Below are 21,929 nucleotides of genomic sequence, written 5' to 3' on the forward strand. Positions count from 1 at the left end.
ATTTTTTATTATGTCTTTTATGTTATTTTCATCGTATTATGTCTTATTTCATCAATAATATTCTGTCTTGTTATGTCTTTTACTTTGTTTTTGTCTTGTATCTTGCATTGTTTTCATCTTATTTTTTTTTTTTTTACATCATTCTTATGTCTTTTATATTGTTTGCTTCTTATTACTTCTGTTCCATGTTTACTTTGTTTTTCTGTCATGTCTTGTTACATCTTTTGCATTATGTGTTTTTTTGTTTGTTTGTTTGTTTTTACATTTTTATATTTTTGTATCTTTTTCATCTTATTTACTTTGTTTTATCTTGTGTCTTTTAGTGTTTTTATCTTGTTAACTCTGTTTTATCTTGTTTATTTATTTTTTGTTATTTCGTTTATGTCATTTTTATCTTATGTCTTATTTCATTTATAATATTCTGTCTTATGTCTTTTACTTTGTTTTTGTCTTGCATCTTCCATTGTTTTCATCTTGTTCCATTTTTTTTAACATCCTCCTTATGTCTTTTATGTTGTTTGCTTCTTATTACTTGTGTTCCATGCTGTTTACTTTATTTTTCTGTCATGTCTTGTTACATCTTTTACATTGCATTGTTGTTGTTTTTTTGGTTGTTTTTTTTTTTTTTCATTTTTTATATTTTTATGTCTTTTTCACCTTGATTACTTTGTTTATGTCTTGTGTCTTTTAATGTTTTTTTTATTACCTCATTCTGTTTCATCTTGTTTATTTATTTTTTGTTATGTCATTTTCATCTTGTTTCATTAATTATATTCTGTCGGTGTTATGTCTTTTACTTTGTTTTTGTCTTGTATCTTACTTTTTTTTTTTACGTCCTTGTTATGTCTTTTACATTGCTTCTTGTTACTTGTGTTCCATGTTGTTTACTTTATTTTTCTGTCATGTCTTGTTACATCTTTTGCATTGTATTGTTTTTAACACCTTTTTCGTGTCTTTTACATGATTTTCATCTTGTTTTGACAGAGGCCTCCCTTAGGCGTTTTCACATTCAGTATCTTTGCAGAGGTCAACATTATCAACATCTATTTATATATATATATATATATATACAAAAAAAACAAACACTGATTATGATGTATTTTCCTTTAGTAATCATGCTTGGATAAATGCAGTATTAACCGAATTTATGTGTTCACCCTTTACATTCAACGGCCCTGCCTGCATGTATATGGATGTATAAATGTTCTAACCTCTGAGTTATGTCCAGAGTGTTTTTGACAGCAGGAGAATAGGAAGGCGAGGCCCTGTGTCCATCTCTGCAGTCTCGCTTCATCATCGGAAAAGCAATGTGGAAATCTATTTCCTACGCTGTGATGAATGGTGCTACTTTTCTCATCAGTCTTTCTCTTTTTTTCCTTTTTTTTTTTTTCTCCACCAAAGTAAAAGACCAGAGGACTGGGACGAGTCGATATTCGTGCGACACAAGGAGTGTAGTTACAGGTTGAGAGATAACGTCCATTTCCACATGTACGTCAGCACCTCGCCATGCGGAGACGGGAGGCTCAACTCGCCCTACGAAATCACCACCGACCGTAAGACTTTTCCAAAGGCTTTTCTGCTGCTTTTTTATGCACAAATCTAACAAATAAACCCATCATACTCAAATTATTTATTCTCTTTAACCCTTTAACCTCCTAAGACCCAGGAAATGTCAGCAACGTACAAGCTTTTTTTGTTTTTTATCAAATAAGTGCCTGTATTGGAAACATCATGATGCAACAGTTTTTTCAGATGCAGTTTTTACAATTTTTATGGAATGTCCTTTGTGGTGGACAGTTTTCTTTTCTTTTCTTTTTTTTTTGTATAAAGTTGTGAAACTCTTGTCCACATATGTGGACAGAAAACCCATAGCTGGGTCTTAGGAGGTTATAGGACACTAATATTAATTCTCTGAAATTCTAAATTTCAACCTTAGAGTGTTATTGGAGGACATAACAAGACTTTACTACTGTTGTGAAATTTTTCAAACATTTTTGTTGTCTTGTAGAAAATCAAGGTCAATGAAGTTACCATAATTTGGTTCCGTAGTGGCAAAAAACCAAAAAAATCCAAGAAGTAAATATAAAAAAAATACAAGAAAAACACATGTAAGGTGAAAGGAACATGTATTTTAGAACATTAGAACAACATAAGTGCTGATCCAAACACCTGTCCACATCCACATTATCCCTTTTAGCATCATTACTTGCATACTTATATGTATGGCATGTATGTGGAAATTACCAAAAATAGTCACTTGCCCAATAAAGGGTTAAAACCCTTTAAAGGGCACTCATAGAAACACTGTGAAACTCAACATTTCAACCTTAGTGTTTTATTGAAGGACATAACAAGACTACTTTCAAGAATGCCTTTGTGAAATGTTTCCGAAGGCTTTTCTGCTGCCGTTTTACGCACAAATCTAACAAATAAACCCATCATACTCAAATTATTTATTCTCTTTAACCCATTAACCTTCTAAGACCCAGGAAATGTCTGCAACGTACAAGCTTTTTTTGTTTTTTATTAAATAAGTGCCTAAATTGGAAACATCATGATGCAACAGTTTTTTCAGATGCAGGTTTTGCAATTTTTATGGAATGTCCTTTGTGGTGGACAGTTTTCTTTTCTTTTCTTTTGTATAAAGTCGTGAAACTCTTGTCCACATATGTGGATAGAAAACCCATAGCTGGGTCTTAGGAGGTTATAGGACACTAATATTAATTCTCTGAAATTCTAAATTTCAACCTTAGAGTGTTATTGGAGGACATAACAAGACTTTACTACTGTTGTGAAATTTTTCAAACATTTTTGTTGTCTTGTAGAAAATCAAGGTCAAGGAAGTTACTGTATTCGGTTCCATAGTGGCAAAAAACAAAAAAAAATCCAAGAAGTAAACATAAAAAAAATACAAGAAAAACACATAAGGTGAAAGGAACATGTATTTTAGAACATTAGAACAACATAAGTGCTGATCCAAACACCTGTCCACACCCACATTATCCCTTTTAGCATCATTACTTGCATACTTATATGTATGGCATGTATGTGGAAATTACCAAAAATAGTCACTTGCCCAATAAAGGGTTAAAACCCTTTAAAGGGCACTCATAGAAACACTGTGAAATTCAACATTTCAACCTTAGTGTTTTATTGGAGGACATAACAAGACTACTTTCAAGAATGCCTTTGTGAAATGTTTCCGAAGGCTTTTCTGCTGCTTTTTTATGCACAAATCTAACAAATAAACCCATCATACTCAAATTATTTATTCTCTTTAACCCATTAACCTTCTAAGACCCAGGAAATGTCTGCAACGTACAAGCTTTTTTTGTTTTTTATTAAATAAGTGCCTAAATTGGAAACATCATGATGCAACAGTTTTTTCAGATGCAGGTTTTGCAATTTTTATGGAATGTCCTTTGTGGTGGACAGTTTTCTTTTCTTTTCTTTTGTATAAAGTCGTGAAACTCTTGTCCACATATGTGGATAGAAAACCCATAGCTGGGTCTTAGGAGGTTATAGGACACTAATATTAATTCTCTGAAATTCTAAATTTCAACCTTAGAGTGTTATTGGAGGACATAACAAGACTTTACTACTGTTGTGAAATTTTTCAAACATTTTTGTTGTCTTGTAGAAAATCAAGGTCAAGGAAGTTACTGTATTCGGTTCCATAGTGGCAAAAAACAAAAAAAATCCAAGAAGTAAACATAAAAAAAATACAAGAAAAACACATAAGGTGAAAGGAACATGTATTTTAGAACATTAGAACAACATAAGTGCTGATCCAAACACCTGTCCACACCCGCATTATCCCTTTTAGCATCATTACTTGCATACTTATATGTATGGCATGTATGTGGAAATTACCAAAAATAGTCACTTGCCCAATAAAGGGTTAAAACCCTTTAAAGGGCACTCATAGAAACACTGTGAAATTCAACATTTCAACCTTAGTGTTTTATTGGAGGACACAACTAGACTACTTTCAAGAATGCCTTTGTGAAATGTTTCCGAAGGCTTTTCTGCTGCCGTTTTACGCACAAATCTAACAAATAAACCCATCATACTCAAATTATTTATTCTCTTTAACCCATTAACCTTCTAAGACCCAGGAAATGTCAGCAACGTACAAGCTTTTTTTGTTTTTTATCAAATAAGTGCCTATATTGGAAACATCATGATGCAACAGTTTTTTCAGATGCAGGTTTTGCAATTTTTATGGAATGTCCTTTGTGGTGGACAGTTTTCTTTTCTTTTTCTTTTTTTTTTGTATAAAGTTGTGAAACTCTTGTCCACATATGTGGACAGAAAACCCATAGCTGGGTGTTAGGAGGTTATAGGACACTAATATTAATTCTCTGAAATTCTAAATTTCAACCTTAGAGTGTTATTGGAGGACATAACAAGACTTTACTACTGTTGTGAAATTTTTCAAAGATTTTTGTTTTCATGTAGAAAATCAAGGTCAATGAAGTTACCATAATTTGGTTCCGTAGTGGCAAAAAAACAAAAAAATCCAAGAAGTAAATATAAAAAAAAATACAAGAAAAACACATGTAAGGTGAAAGGAACATGTATTTTAGAACAACATAAGTGCTGATCCAGACACCTGTCAACATCCACATTATCTCCTTGAACATCATTACTCGCATACTTATATGTATGGCATGTATGTGGAAATTACCAAAAATAGTCACTTGCCCAATAAAGGGGTAAAACCCTTTATAGGGCACTTATAGAAATACTCTGAAACCCAACATTTCAACCTTAGTGTGTTATTGGAGGACATAACAAGACTACTTTCAAGATTGCCTTTGTGAAATGCTACAAAATTTTTTGTTATGTAGAAAATCAAGGTTAATGAAGTTACCATATTTGGTTCCTTACCCATAAGTGGCAAAAAAAAAAGTTTAAAAAAAAGTAAAAAAAAAAAAAAAAAAAAAAAAAAGCAAGTATATATAAAAATACAAGAAATAAATTAGTTGCAGACAGACTAAAAATCAAACAGTAGTTTTGTTCGTGTATGATGTATTTTATGAACATTTAATTGATTTTGTCATTTTATTCAGTAAATATTCCTGGTTGTGCTTGAGATGATGTATGTGGTGAAGCTGTGGCTGTAGTGAAAGGACACCTGCTGAGTTGTGTTCATTGGTTTCTTGCTTTAGTAATGGCATTCATTCTCAACATCAGATCTCTGTCTGTGATGCATCATCCTGTTATGTTGTGTTTTTTGTGCAGTATTGGTGGTATAGTATTGATATGAAAAGGTGGACTGAGTCAGGTAGAACATTACTGAAGACCTATGAGTGGAATGCATGGCCCGTCACAAAAATGATCATATAACTGTACATTAAATTGTGATATAATTTTTGTATTCATTTTTATTTCCTCATCTTCTGCAATATAATTTTATGTAACAGTATGCATGGGTGCTTCTATGAAACTGGGGACATTTTGGTATCTGGCACTTTACCAGCTTTTTAGACCCATTAATGAAAGAGAAATTTAGACATATTTCCCCCAGGATGTACCCAACGATGACCTCAGATAAATGCAAAAAAATTATACTCTTCCTCTGAGCCATCACAAAATTAATGAATTTTTAATAAAACATTGTGGCCAAAAATATGAACAAAATTTGGGACAGGAAAAACTACCTAGTTGTCAGTGTATTAGATCTGGAAAACATGGCTCTAAATGGTTTTATATAGACTATAAATAAAGACACTGTGTTGAATTTGATGATCCTAGTGGTTTTTCTCATTCAGACATGTGGGTTTTTCATGAATATTAGTGTCATTCCAGGTTTTGTATGTAACCCATCGTGTCCACTTGCGTTACATACAGAACCTGCCCATTTAAACGCATATAAATCACACAGGATTTTGCAACAGTGGTCATTTTCGTGAAACATTCTGCCTTGCATAATTAGTTCAATTCCCAAAATGTACCTGTGAGAGAATACAGAGATATTTAAAAAAAAAAAAAAAAAAAAAAAGTAGCGTGTAATTTTTGTGTCCTTTTGACCGTGTTACATGCGGATTTTTGTATTAAATATAATGTAAAATAGTATAAAATTGGGTTTTATCTGAAAAATGCTTTCTCTTTTATCTCAGTAACTATTTATTTTTAAAATAAACCCAAAGTGCTTCCAAATTTGCTTCACAACATTAGTCTACATCTGGGTTGAATTTTTACCCCCCCATATCCTGTTTTTAGGACCAGTTTCATAGAAGTACCCACATTCATTTTGGGGCCTACAAATACTCTCGAAATATTTTAATGTTTTCTTGTTTTTCATTTATAATTTCAAATATTGTGATGTTAAAAAGACTTTATCATTGTAATGTTGTTGAAAATTGTAGCTCTATTTTTTTTTTTTTTTTTTTTTTTAGAAATTATGTGTAGTGCTGATATTAAATGGTGGATTAATTCAGGTAGAACATCACTGAAGGATTAGGCGCAAAAAACAAATTGTACATTTACTTTGACGGTCGCTGTGCATTTTCTTAGTCGTCTCTGAGTTCAGAAGTAATCTTGACAGCACTTCTCTGTCATAGAATTAATACATCCTCTTCTTTTACCACCAACTGAAGGTGCTCTTCAGTTATAACACAGTAGGTTTTTTGTGAAACGAGTAGGGATGGAAGGAGAGCGGGAGAAAAGACGACGCTGTCATTGGCGAAGTCTTTGAACTTGACGTTTTTGGTCATTAAACCTTTTAAATGTTCCGCACAGCGCTCTGAGAGATTAGAAAAATTGCTTAGCACCTTTTTCTGACTGTTCTTAAACATTTCTGAGCTGGGAGCCGGGGCTTAATTTTTAGTTGCTGTCACATCAGCCAAAAGCAACGGCGAGATGAAGCGGGAAGGCAAGTTAATGCCACATAAATGAGAGGTTATTAAAACAAAAACAGTGATTATCTTCACTGAGTCACTGTATTAGGAAGATACAGCCAATTTGTATTTTACTAAAAGCAAGAAAAACAATATTTGTTGGGTTTATTTAAAGTATTTACAGTCTGTTTAAATGCCACTGTCTTTCTGTTCCTGATGCAGATGTTTTAGGAATACTTTATTTGTGTGTGAAAGGTCGTTCACCTGTAGAGGTCAGGCTCCTTTTAGTAGAAAATGTGGCCTCATACAGTTAAAATGGATGAAAAAGGGCAAGTTATATAAGGGCCTTAAAGAATTAGGGGATGAATATAGAAGTGGGAGAGTGAGGTCAAGGTCAAGGTTACGTTATTTGTACCCGTAGGTAGATTTGTTTTGCAGTCTAGGTGATTGCTTTGGTATTACGACAGTACATACATTGAACATCTAAGACAGGTACTTGATCACGCTTACAGACAGGACAAAAAGACAAAAAGTGCTCAGTGTTCCACCATTCATCAGTATAGCAGCATGCATAAGTTAAAGAATAAAATAAATAAGATCAAATAAATAAAAACAAGGTGCAATAAAACACAATAAAAACCAGAAAAGATAAGAACAATCTGGGATAAAAACCAGCATAAGAACATAAAATTTAAAAATTTAAAAATTTGAAGTCACAAGAATAATAATAAATTGAGCAAAGAAATGGGATAAATAACTAAAATAAGTTAGTAAAGTGCAATGTCACTATTTCTTATTGAGCTCAGTGACGGCGACAGGAACAAAGCTGTTTTTATAACGCTGTGTCCCGCACCTTGGGACTAAGAACCTCCATCCAGAGGAAAGAAGTTGAAATTCACCTCGTAAAGGATGGGAGTCATTGTTAAGAACTGATGAAGCCATCCTCTGGACCTGCTTAGTGTACAGGGAGGCGGGACAAGACTGGGACTCACCAATCAGGCGACTGGACCATCTCATTATTTGATTTAGTGAGTTTCTCTCTGCAACTGAGGTCTGACTGAACCATGCCACCAGGCAAAAAGATAAAACAGACTCAATGAAGGAACGATAAAACAAAGTTAAAATGGTAATGATGAGGTAATGAGGTAAGTAAGTAAGTAAGTAAAGCTTTATTTATATAGCACTTTTTAAAACAACATGTTACAAAGTGCTTCACATAAAGGAGAGAAAGATCAAATCAAATCAAATTTTAAGCCAGTTTACAGAAACCCAACAGAATCCTCCAGGAGCAAACACTTATGACTGGTGACAGTGGCGAGGAAAAACTTCCCTTTAACAGCAGAAACCTGGAGCAGACCCAGACTCCTGAAGGACGGCTGTCTGCCTTGACCAATTGGGGTTAAAGCGAGAAAGTAAAGGAGGAGAAAAGAGAGAGCGATAGAGATAGAGAGAGACTGGTGGAGAGGGGGAGAGGGGGGAGGTAGGGGGAGACACATGTACAGATAACTGAACTAGAACATGTATAGAACAGTATAATAAACACTATTGTAACTATATGGATAAGTGAGTGATGACAATGAAGGTGGAGAGAGGCAGGACCACAGTAGCAGGTCCAGAGATGGTCTTAGGAAAACCTGTGATGATCCAGGGAAAACCTGTGAGGTGATAAAGCACAGAGACTCCAGGGAAGAAGTCAAGTCAGTAACATGAATTCACTGGGGCGTAAACAGAAGAGATTTAATGAAATGCCTGTTTATAAAAGTGAGTTTTTAAGAGTCGCTTGAAGGTGTCTATAGAATCTGATGATTTGATGTAAAGGGGAAGACTATTCCAGAGGGTTGGGGCTAGAATTGCAAAAGCACAGTCACCTTTTGATGAGAAGTTGGAGCGGGGGATGGATAGGAGGTTAAGGTTTGATGAACGGAGGGGTCGTGACGGTGAGTAGGGAACTAGGAGGTCAGAAATGTAACTGGGGGCGAGGTTGTGCAGGGCTTTAAAAGTAATTAGGAGGATTTTGAAGTGGATGCGGAATTTTATTGGAAGCCAATGTAGGGATGCAAGTACTAGGTCAATTTGAATTATTACCCCGCCCCTGAGGGGGAGGCAAAGGGAGGTAAGGGGTATTGTTTTTAGTTTGGTTTATTTTTGTTTGTTTAACACTGTAGCAACAAAACTTTTGGTTGAACTCACACTGAATTGGGTTTATATATTGCCATTGACCCAGAAAAGATCTAATTACATTTTTGATAAAGTAGGTCAAGTTTAAAATTTTTGTGAATTTAAAAAAAATAATAATAAATTCCCCATTTACTCATAATTGGTGAAATTACAAATATCTGTCTCAGCAAAACTATTGGTTAAATTCATACCAAATTGAGTTTATAGATTTCTAGTGACCCAGAATAGATCTGATTACATTTTGGGAAAAGTAGGTCAAATTTCAGTTTTTTTATGAATTTTTAAAATCTTTTTTTTCCCCATTTACTTATAATGGGTGAAATTTCAAATGTCTTTAGCAGCAAAACCATTGGTAAAATTCATACCAAATTGGGTTTGTAGATTTCCAGTGACACAGAATAGATGTCATGACATTTTGTAGATCAAAGTTCAATTTTTTTATATACACACATACATATATATATATTTATTTTATTTTATTTTATTTTTTTTAATTCCCATTTACTTATAATGGGTGAAATTTAAAATGTCTGTTGCAGCAAAACTTTTTTTTTTTTTATTCATACCAAATTGGGTTTATAGATTGCCAGTGACCCAGAACAGATGTGGGTACATTTTGGAAAAAGTAGGTCAAAGTTAAAAAAATTTTATGAATTTTTGAATTCTTTTTTTTCTCCCATTTACTGGCACTTATAATGGATGAAAATTCACATTTGTAGTAGCAAAAATGTTAACTGAATTCATACCAATTTAGGTTTGTAGATTGCCAGTGACTCAGAATAGATGTGGGTACATTTTGGGAAAAGGAGGTATAAGTTGAAATTTTTTATGAATTAAAAACAAAAAAACATTTCTCCATTTTACTTATAATAATCGAAATTTCAAAAAAACATAAATTTTGTGTCAGTTTACTTCAATTTTTGCACACATATAGAGGTAATTGATATGCTGACATTACCACATGTATAGACATGATGACATCAGCTGGATCGATGCCAAAATAAGGTACAATACATGTGAGGGGCGGGGTTTGTGTTACCTGGCACCACTTGTTATTGGAGGAGTAGGAATAGAGAGATGAAGCCCCGCCCCTTCCCCTGTGCCCCATGGGATATAATGTTACAGAAAATCCAGTGGTCAAATGCAGAATATTTATTTGTTAATGTATTATAGATGCAACATATACTGCAGATGAGGAGCTGTGGGCTGTCATGGATATGAGGCAGGTTTTACTTTTATTACCTCCGCCAAGGAGGTTATGTTTTTGCCAGGGTTTGTTTGTTTGTTTGTCTGTCTGTTTGTTTGTTTGTCTGTCCGTTAGTGTGCAACATAACTCAAAAAGTTATGGACAGATTTGGATGAAATTTTCAGGGTTTGTTGGAAATGGGATAAGGAAGAAATGATTAAATTTTGGTGGCGATCGGGGGTGGGGGGGCCCACGGGGGGGGCCACTGATTGTTAGTGTGCAACATAACTCAAAAAGTTATGGACAGATTTGGATGAAATTTTCAGGGTTTGTTGGAAATGGGATAAGGAAGAAATGATTACATTTTGGTGGTGATCGGGGGTGGGGGGGCCCACGGGGGGGGCCACTGATCAGCCTTGGCGGAGGTCTGCGCTCTCCGAATGCTTCTAGTTATTAAGGTTTTTTAAACTTGTAGACCAGTGTAATTTTTCATTTGACTTGTGAAACCTTTTACAAAAGATAATTTAACGAGCCAAGAAACTCACGGTTTATGTCAAAGATAGTACACAAACAACTATTTTTGTGTTAAACGGCTCAATTAACCACATCTTGTTGCATATAATATACAAAACAAACAAAAAACGCCTTTTCTTTGGTAAATTTTACATACATCTTTGAAAGTAACACGAAAAAGTATTGAAATAGATACAGATTACTACAGTCCTGTTGTTGCTGAAGGGGCAGAGACATCTTCAGACCCTGAACAGATCACATATAACAACACATTTCTTTTAGAAATGTTTGAAAGGATGGATTGAGTTTATTAATTCATATAGAAGAGATGTATTAAAATTGTATTGGATGTTTTCTTCTCTTGTATTTTCATGGAAGTTATGGCTTTTCATGATTTCTTTTTCGTTTCATTTCCCATTTTTTGTGTTAATGTAATGTTTTTTGTGTCAATGTGGTTTGGAAACAAAACAAAACAAGAAAATATAAAAGAAAAGAGTCAGGAGTCTCATAAATATTAGATATATATTTCAAAATTTGTAATATTTGTAGCTGAAATGTATTAGAATATTGTCTCAATGTTTCTTCTCATTCGATAAAACGCAATTCAGTCATGAGCTAGGACCACTTTAGGTAAAATGAAGTATTTTTAAGTGGGATAACAGTAATATTTCAATAAAAACAAAACATTTTCAATTCAGTTTTTTGTATAAAGCACCAATTTCAATACATGATTATTATAAGCACTTCACAAATTCAGGTTAAGAGCATAAAAAACAAATCAAAACAAAACCAGAGAGGAAATTCATGACAATATCAGGAAAGAAAACTTGTATTATGTTAGAAAAGAAGTTCTCAATATAAGGAAAACATTAAATTTAAAGATAAAGTTCATCAAATGTTAGGAATGTACTGGATAAATGATTGTATGTACGTCTACATCACTAAGTAATGAATTCATATTTTTCAGTTTTAGTAGGATTTGGTAATAAAACAGCCTGCTTTAGTTTGAGTAAAGATCATGGTTTGTTATCACACCCCCGGTATGAATTCCCTCCTTTGTTTTGCTTAATTAGTAAGTGTATAATGAAGCGGTCATAGGCAGGTTTGTTGTTTTGGTTCCCTCTTATTACATAATTAACCCTAAATAGTGAGTTGGTTGGATTCTAGATGATGAGCTGCAGTTATTTTCACTGGTGTTTGTGCAGGACACTGGTTGTGTTAAATATGAAGGGTGTGAGTGGGTCATCTGGTGGATTTGTTGTGGAAATCTAACAAAGTCTGCAACAAACCCAGCTCCTGTTTGTGTTTGCAGATCCAGGCTGTTCCATGTGACTCCTTTAGCTTCTAAATGACTGGATATACATGCATGTTTCACTAAGTTGTGAATTTTTTTTAGGAGATTTTTCCAGATTTCAGTCAGTTTATGCTCATTCAGCTCAAATAATTTGAGTAGATGATTGGTTCAGTGGAAAAAATCAAAATCTTACCAAGTGTATTTTGGTCATTTCTAGTCAAAATATCTCATCACACTTAAAATAAGACATAATCACCTAAAGAGTAACTTTTCAGAGAGATATAAGAACTTATTTTTAGGCAATAGATCTTGAAAATCTTTTTTCAAGAAATCTTACCAAGATAATTTTCACTTGTTTCATTGGCAGATTTTTTTTTTTTGCTTAATTCAAGATTTTTTTGCTTAATTCAAGCAAAAAAAAATCTCCCAGTGGAGCAAGTGAAAGTTATCTTGGTAAGACTTGGATTTTTTTCCAGTGTAGAAGTCGCATTTAATGTGTAATATGAACGAGCAGACAAAAAATGGCATTTCACTCAAATATCCAAATTGTGCATTAAGACCTGCTGTCTGAACGTAGCCTAAATAAGTGGATATACATGCATGTTTCACCAAGTTGTGAATTTTTGTTGAGATTTTTCCAGATTTCAGTCAGTTTATGGTCATTCAGCTCATTTGATTTGAGCAGATGATTGTTTTTTGTCTGTTTGTCCTTAGTTTAAGTCATTTACAACAGTCATTCGACATGGTTCTTCAGGATTTTGTTGTCAGTTTTGTCAGAACATTGAGTAAAGAAATCAACCAAATCATCCTCCATGACCTCATATCTAACCTTATTTATTCATTTATTTATTTATTTTATTATTTATTTAATTATGTATTATGGACAATGCAGTGAAACATAGTGGACATATAGAACATCTCATGTTCTGCACAAAAAGCCTACAGCATTTAGCTGATTTGCAATTCCTGTCCCTTCACGAAAATACAGAAATGCAGTTTAAAGGCAACAAAACCAGCCTTTATTTCATATAAATGTTACAGTTATGTTTAATACTGACCCTGTGTGGAAGCTTACATATGACGAAACATGGCTTCATATTTTTCTAAGGTTTTTCTTGTAAATTTGCCTCTCCTGTCTCTTTTTCTTGTAAATTTTTGAGGTTTTTACTGTAAATGTGCCGCTTTATTCTCTGATTTTTTTTTTTTTTTTAATTCTTTAGTCTCTTGGTCAATTGGCAGCATTTGAAAGATTATCTTATAGACTGTTAAATAGAATAGATTATTATAATGATAAATGGGCCCGCTACTTCTCCTGCACAAGTCAATGATGTTTCCAGCTCAAGAATGTAAACTGGACTTAGTGATAAGTAATGACTGTTGTAACCATGTATATGTGTATTATTGGCGTCGTGTTTATTGTTATTATTATTTATGTTTCATCTGGTCGGAGACTGTCCACATGTCTTCAGTATACTGGCATTGATAACTGGCATAAGGTGTGGAAATGTATAGCATGTATGGCCTAAAAAACTTTTTTTTTTTTTTTTTTTTACTATTATTTTGCCCTTTTTATCTGTTTATTTATTTTTATATATATAAAAGAAAAACTCAATCGAGATCAAGTCATAAAAAAATTCTTTATCCTCTTTATTCTTAGGTTTTTCCTCATAATTTATTAACTTTCATTTAAACCAGCTTGAGTTTTAGTAGTCTAAACTGTTCCGTGACATAACATCTGAGGTATAGTTGTAAGAATTAATTAGTTTTACATGAATCTAAGAAAAAACACAGAGCTAAACTCATTAAAAATCACTCAGTTCATCTAAATAACACTCGAAAGAGGAGTAAAACTGATGAAAAACTGAGATTTACTGAACTATCTGACAGGTTTTAGATATCTTGTAAATTATGAGTTGAATCTCCTATTCTTTTAAAGCATACATATGCAAAAAACGCAAAATTTTTCTTCTCATTGGATTTAAATAAATAAATAAAAATCAAAAGGCAGCAAAACATACAAGGGCAGCTTTAGTTTTTAATTAATTAATTAATTAATAAAGTTTTGTACATTTTGATTAATTAATTAATTAATTAATAAAGTTTAGTACATTTTGATTAATTAAAAACTTTTAAAAATGTGAAATGTTCCATTCAATTCAGTTTTAAATAACAAAAAAAGTCCCATCATTATTGTCCAATACAGACAGAGCTGTAATGACCGACAGGATGACGTCTTTATCGTGTGTTGTGTTCGTAGTGCACAGCAGCCGACACCTCATGAGGAAACATCGCAGTCACCTGAGGACCAAAATCGAGTCGGGGGAGGGGACGGTACCGGTGCGATGTCGAGGACCCGTTCAGACTTGGGACGGCGTCTTACAGGGCGAACAGCTCATCACCATGTCCTGCACCGACAAGATCACCAGGTCAGTGTTTTCACCTGAGCCTTGAACGCTTTTACTTTACTTTTCATCAGTTTTGTGTCTTTGCAGTGTCTCTTACATAGACTTCTTGTCATATTTTTTATTTTACGTATCCGATGTGCATTGACGTAAAGTAAAAACACCATCTTTAATTATTAAACTACAGTTTTCAGGCCTGAGTATAATGTTTTTATGTACAATTTCACACAAATATTTGTACTTTCTTCTCCTTACACTTCCACAATAAGCTTATAAACTAAGTTTTGATGCATTTGCAGGAAATTATCCTTTATTTTTTCGATATAGTATGTATCCTATTATACATCATTGTGCATCCTCCCAACAGCAGTTTGATTCTAAATAGATGCACCATTAAGACATAGAAAAAACAGTCCGTTAGCGTATCTATCACTACATTTCAGTCATGACGGAAGTAACAACAGGTGTAAAAAGTATAGGTTTGTCATCGCTGCAGGTCAGGTGTTTATTAAGTGCTGTACAAATCAGTTAACAGTATAAAAGCTTTTGTATCTTGGTGAGTTTAAAGAGGCTACACTGGAAAAATCCAAATCTTACCAAGTGTATTTTTCTTATTTGTAGTCAAAATATCTCATCACACTTAAGATAAGACAAAATCACCTAAAGAGTAACTTTTCAGTGAGGTATAAGAACTTATTTTTAGGCAATAGATCTTGAAAATCATATTTAAAGAAATCTTACCAAAATAATTTTCAGTTGTTCCATTGGTAGATTTTTTTTTTTTTTTTGCTTAATTTAAGCAAAAATATCATGTATAAATTTTTTTTAACTTGTTTTTAGAGGGGCATTTTTTTCCAGTGTGTATGTAATATTTCGCCTTGCAGCATCTGAAACTGACCACAATGAACATTTGACAGATAAACAGAACCACAATGCTTCAGTTTCAGCTTCAGTTTGTCATGTCTTTTATGGATTGGGATTGTCTCTCAACTCACCATATATTTATTATTAGTAAGTTTTTATTTTTATCAATTACTAGAAATTTCAGGCGACCCAATTTGAATTCCAGGCGACCCCACGTGGGGTCCCGACCCCAAGGTTGAAAAACACTGGTTTATGTAGACCACAGGGAAATGTTTGAAAATGCATAATTCCATTTAAAAAAAAAAAAGCAAAATATCACTCCTTTAAAATAAAACAAATTAAAGACACAGACAGAGGAATTCAACATCACATCATTAATTATTTTCCACCTCTGCTTGGGCTATGGTTTTATTGCCTGGGTTGTATTGATTTTCTTGGTGATTATGAAAGATTTAAAGCATGTGATGACCACAGATAAAGGATTGACCCTAAGGTTAACTTTCGAAGGAGATCAGCATCCTTATGAAAGACGTGAGCCGTGTATAAATAAAGCATTTTATAATGTGATTTACGAGATAGGTCTGATATTTACCTCAGTGTTTGTGTGTATTAGTATTGCCCTAATCCATGCTAGATGTAAAGTCTTTTCTCGTCCGTGGAGGTACGATTGATTTGTTGGAGTCTGGTACCGAATGCGTGAATATGTGTCGCAGCTAATCCTGTTTTATGAATTAATGCGTTCATCAAGTCATTGTTTTAATCTCCATTTTGTCTAACGGCTTAGTTGTACAAGTCTCCTCCCAATATTTGACAAAACAGACTTCTCTTTGAAATGATTCTTCCTCGACTTATTATGAAACAAAATGTGATGGTTTGACAAATGATTTGGATTAAAGGGGAAAAAAAAGAAAAAATCGTCTTACTTCTTCACCCCATCAGGCAGCAGCTCATTAAACTTCATGGCTCAGTAATGTTTAGGGAATGCTAGAGTAGTTGACACAGTGAGGAAAACAGCGCCGATATGTTTTAAATAGTTAATGTATTGTCTGCATGTTGACATCACAGAGTCAGCTTTGCCTCTGCATCTGTTTTCTATTTGATGAAGAGTGAAGGTAGATCAGCACAACTGCACATGTACACAAAGTCAAACATCTACAACATTAAAGTGATACAGCGTATTTCAATATCCAGCATTTTACAACAGAAATGTGTAGTTTACATAAAATATGACTGAATATTTTGACCCATATTATGAACAATGCAGCTGCAGTGAACCTTTAAACTTCCACATTTTTTATGGGAGTTCATTTAGGGTTAGGAGTATCATGGAGAATGTTGTGAAGGAGGAATGTCACTGTTTTTCTTGAGGCCATTATGGCAGTTATTATAATTATTCCGCCACCCCCCAAAGGGGAGGCAAGAGGTATTGATTTTGGTTCAGTTTGTTTGTTTTTTAACACTTGAGCAGCAAAAATATTGGTTGAATTCATACCAAATTGGGTTTATATTTTGCCAGTGACCCAGAATAGATCTGATTAGATTTTAGGAAAAGTAGGTCAAAGTTCAAATTTTTTACGAATTAAAAAAAAAAAATTCCCCATCAACTTATAATTGGCAAAATTTCACATGTCTGTAGCAGCAAAACTGTTGGTTGAATTCATACCAAATTGATTTTATAGATTGCCAGTGACCCAGAATAGATGTGGTTACATTTTGGGAAAAGTAGGTCAAACTTCAATTTTTTTTTTGGAATTTTTAATTTTTTTTTTTTTTTTTCTCCCATTTACTTATAATGGGTGAAATTTCACGTTTATAAAAACATCACTTTTGTTTCAATTTACTTCAAACTTGACACATATTTGGAGGCACTTGATATGCTGACATCAGTATAGGAATAGGCAAGATGACATCAGCTGGATCGATGCCAAAATAAGCTACAATACATGTGAGGAGTGGGGTTTGTTGTGCCTGGTACTATTTGTTACATTTAGGGAAAAGTAGGTTAAAGTTACAAATTTTTATGAATTTATAAAATCTTTTTTTTTTTTTCCCATTTACTTATAATGGCAGGGTTTGTTGTGTCTGGCACCACTTGTTATTCTGTTTGTTCATTATGCATCATATATACGTGTTTTATACAGGGATGCACCGATGCCGGCTCCGATACTCAGTGTGTGTACTTGTACTCGTACTCATAAAAGATATCCGATACAAATGCACCGATACCACTTATGGCCGTGTGACATTCACAGTTCAGTGCAGCAGGTACGCAGTGGCGGAATAATGTGTGTGGAGTGTGAAGAGTGTGGAGATTTTTCAAAAACAAATGACGGTGATAAAAGTAACGCTGACTGCAAGTACGTTACAGACACAGACAGATACAGACGCAGCGTTCTGTCCATCCTCTGTGTACATTCCATCCGTTTTCTAGGTGCTGAAGGATGTGTACCCAGAAGGAGAATACCAGCGGGAGTACGGAGCGGTGCGGACCGCCACCAGCGGAAGTGAAAACGAAACTTATCGCTCATTTCTCTTTTCTCTTCCTGCTGAAGCTAAACTTTTAAACCTTACCAGTGAAAACGCTGCAATATTAGTATCACATTAGTGTTACCTCTGTTGTCTCCATGTTTGTTATTACTGACTTTCTTCTTCTTTTCAAAAAACTTTACTCTTCTTCGTGGTATTTGTCCAGTATGGTTAATTCAGAGCGGTGGCCCTCTGGTGGATTAATTGAGAAACGCTCATTCCAACACATTAAATGTCAGTAGCAGCACTTTGTTCCAGTCAGACTGATGACAACGACAATAAAACACATTTACAAAAGGAACTAAGAACTGGAATGGGATTATTAAGTATTCGTATCAGTACTCTGTATCGGCAAGTAATCAAATGTAAGTACAGGGTGACCCAAAAAAACAGGAATTTTTGAAGTGCGTATTGGCAGACATGAGCAAGTGGCAGCACTGCGAGACAGTGACCTTGAGCAAGTAAACACACCCCCATTTTAGTAACCATGGATTTTTTGAAAATGAACGGGGGATCTCAGTCACTGTCTCTGCGAATCGTTATGTGGAGATGTTACAATCCTTCGTTACACCTGAATTGAACAATTTTCCACATGTTCAAGAAAGCTGGTTTCAACAGGATGGAGCGACATCACACAGTGCACGGCAATCATTGGAGGCTGTGCGAGAATTGTTCGGTAACCGTGTGATCTCAAGATTCGGTAACGTTCCCTGGCCCCCTAGATCGCCAGATTTGTCCATTTGTGATTTTTTCTTGTGGGGCTATCTCAAGAGTAAAGTGTACACGACTCGACCAAGAACTCTGGATGAGTTCAAACAGAGAATTCAGGATGAAATTCACAGTATCCCAGCTGAGATGTTGCAGCGGTCAATGAGGAATCTCAACAGCAGATTTCAAGAATGCATTCGTACAGGAGGACGCCATCTACAGGAAGTAATTTTTAAAAAATGAAAATTCCATCATTGTTTCTTAAATGGCATGTTTTAAGGTTTCAGTTACTATGAATAAAATATTTTTCTTCCATCACTCTTGGTTTTATTGGATTGTTAAAAAGTTCCCGTTTTTTTGTGTCACCCTGTACTTGTACTCGGTCTGGAAAACAGTGGTATCGGTGCATCCCTAGTTTTATAAACTTTTGACTTTGTATGGCTGCTACCTTGGCCAGGTCTTACTTGCAAAAAAGATTTGTAATCTCAGTGGGACTTCCTGCTTAAATAAAGGTAAAAAAGCAATAGAACAGGGTTAGGGTTGGAACTATAAGGGCAAAGTTAAAGTATTAGACTGTATTTAGGTTAAAATGTAAACATTAACTCACCTTAATATGCGTTTTTACCCATCCAAATGCACATAGCACCTAGCATTAGCATTAGCACATTAGGAGCCTTTCCATGTTGAGTTTACCTACAGGTGCTACATTTTCCCCGTCATTAAAAACAGGTGCAAAGAGATTTATTCGGTTGACCACGGTGCTGAGGAAGATTGGGAGTTGTTCCCCAAGTACCTTCAGTGGCAGCTCATATGTGTGCGATGTCCTCATGCTAATGCTAATGCTAGGTACTGTGTAAGTGTTAGGATGTACTGTATGGGTATAGCAAAGCAAGAGGTGCTGATGAGATAATCAATATTAGGATTATTACATTATATGTCAGTGGTTGTAATGTTATGGTTTATCAGTGTGAATAGAATAGAATAGAATAGAATAGAATAGAATAGAATAGAATAGAATAGATTTATTGTCGTTGTAACAAGTAACAAGGGCAATGAAATTTAAAAAGTGCCATCCAATCTGTTCATCATATATAAAACCTACTGTAAAAATACAAATAAAAGCAGCTAAATAAATAGGTTTCAGGTAAAATAAATAAGTAAAAAAAACAAAAAAAAAAAAAACAAGCAGTAATCCCATATATAAGTAGAGTCACAGAAAAAAATATTAGATCATCAAAAGTCATCAAAAACAATGGGTGAGCAATCAAATACTAACTCCTGTGTGTATCATGTGACTAAAACAAACAGAAAACAAAACACGGAATGCCTAAACACACTGTTTTTGTCAGTACAATGCCATCGCTATTGACGTAAGAACTTAAAGGTAGGGTAGGAGATCCTGGGAAAACGGTTCGAGCAGCTACATTTTGAACATACACAATTCAAAAGTCCAAACCCCTTTACTGCAGACTCCCCCCCCCAAAGCCACGCCTCCAGAGTACCAGATTGTACTCGCAGAGGGGGGAAGGGGGAGGGGGGGGGGGACAATTGGCAGATGAGTTTGATAGACATATCACCATTCAGTCATTTTGATGGGCCAGTTAAAATTATTGGATGGTGTTTTTTCAGTCCTGTCCGTTCCAGGGGTGACTAATTTTTTTTAATTTTTGTGTTAGAGCACTTAATTAATTAGTTGCAATCGGGGTGTGAAGGGGATTTTAAGCAATATAATAAAAGAAAAAAAAAAAAAAAAAAGCTCCAGGAAAACATATCGTACCCTATCTTTAAGTGATTTTGGTTATTATCAAGAAAACCATGGAAAATGGATAGATATCAGCTCTGAAATCAAACTACTATGAGCTATTTTTGTTGTTATCATTATATTTGTCCAAACAAATATACCTATAGTTGTACCAGGCATTAAAATCAACAAGAAGCAGACATCTCTTCAACCGCTCTCTTTCCCCTTTGTGTCTCAAGTGTAAAACTGATATGGGAACCTTAACTCATTGTTACTGGTCTTGTCGTAAACTGCAAAAATATTGGGCTGAAATTGTATGTGAAATGGAGACAATTTTTCATACTGATATAGAAATGGACCCCATGTCCTTGATCCTGGGTCTTCTAAGTAGAAATATGAAAACAACAGTTGGTAAAAGACTGTATAATGTTCTAAAATTTGCAGCAAGGAAAAATATTCTCTTGCAGTGGGTCAGTGACAAGACTCCTTCTATCTGTGGTTGGCGTAAAATAATTTTGGAACTGATCCCCCTAGAATATTTGACCAGCATCATACATAACAGTGCAGATCAGTTCTGCAGAATATGGCGCCCATTTTTGGACTATATTGGACCAGACCGTTCATCTACCCTTTTAAAGGGACTGTTGTGAACTTCAATTATATTTATAAATATGACTCCCATACATTAGACGTCTGACCTACCACCTACTGTATCAAGCTATGTTTTTGTGTTTTATTTCTTATGTAAGAGCTGTAGTGTATGTTATGTTATGTTTAGTTTTGTGTCTAGTCTTTGGAAGACACTATTTTGTTGAATGGGAAACAAAAAAAAACTGCAATAAAAACAATGAAAAAACAAAAAAAAATCAACAAGAAATTGAAGAAAACAAGGGGTGGTCTAATAATTTTGGCAATAATTGACAGTAGAGAGCAACGGGAAAATCAGGATATGTTAAAGGCACCAGGCCTCAGTCACTGATGTACATACTCTCCCAGGTGAGCGACCCAGTTTTGATAATATTTTCAATGAATTCTTCAGCCCTAAAAGCTACTCCCGAAAAAAAACCAAAAAAACAAGCTGTTGTGATATTCTGCAGCCAACCTTGACTTTGCGCCTTCCGAGTCGATCTGAGATCAATTCTTATTACAGTCTCAGTTTTTCTGCCACAGCTCGGCCTCAACAGGAACTAAACCGGTGAATTTAGCTTAGTAAGCACCGCACTGTGCCAACTGAGCCATACAGGACGACAGCTGAGCCGGCATTGGCACCAAAAAAAAAAAAAAAAAAAAAAACAAAACAAAAAAAAACAGCCACATCATGGAGACAGAGGAAGCCGGGGGGACAGAGAGAGGTGAACCCTTCTCCTGTGGAGCCGCTGTTAATTTGACCAATTTGATTCAGTTGGCCAGGGCTGGAGATGGTGTGATTAAATCTACCCAGGTCACCAACGGGGGTGAAAGCAATTACTTTACAAAAAAATAGAGTGACGGGGGAGGGAGAAGGGACACCCTGCTTTTCTTCTCCACACCCTCCTTCCCTACATTCCAGACGGCAGACGCACTTTCTTTGCTCCACAGCCTCTTCGAAGCTCCTCTCTTGTGGTTTTTTTTTTTTTTTTTTATATCGCTGTAAATGATCGGTGGGCGTCGTTAAAATGAGTGGGTCACCAAG

At 34.7% G+C, this 21,929-nt stretch overlaps 1 protein-coding gene across 1 annotated transcript in view; it reads left to right on the forward strand.

Annotated features, from left to right (window-relative positions):
* adarb2 (adenosine deaminase RNA specific B2 (inactive)) overlaps positions 1 to 21,929 on the forward strand; it is a 475,247-nt gene that overhangs the window by 424,784 nt on the left and 28,534 nt on the right. Inside the window, exons 6-7 of the mRNA XM_030123826.1 lie at positions 1,402 to 1,553; positions 14,274 to 14,442. Of these exons, the coding sequence (XP_029979686.1) occupies positions 1,402 to 1,553; positions 14,274 to 14,442 (321 nt within the window). The remainder of the gene's footprint in view (positions 1 to 1,401; positions 1,554 to 14,273; positions 14,443 to 21,929) is intronic.

The sequence above is a fragment of the Sphaeramia orbicularis genome, chromosome 20, assembly GCF_902148855.1.
Source record: "Sphaeramia orbicularis chromosome 20, fSphaOr1.1, whole genome shotgun sequence".
In the NCBI taxonomy this organism is placed as follows: Eukaryota; Metazoa; Chordata; class Actinopteri; order Kurtiformes; family Apogonidae; genus Sphaeramia; species Sphaeramia orbicularis.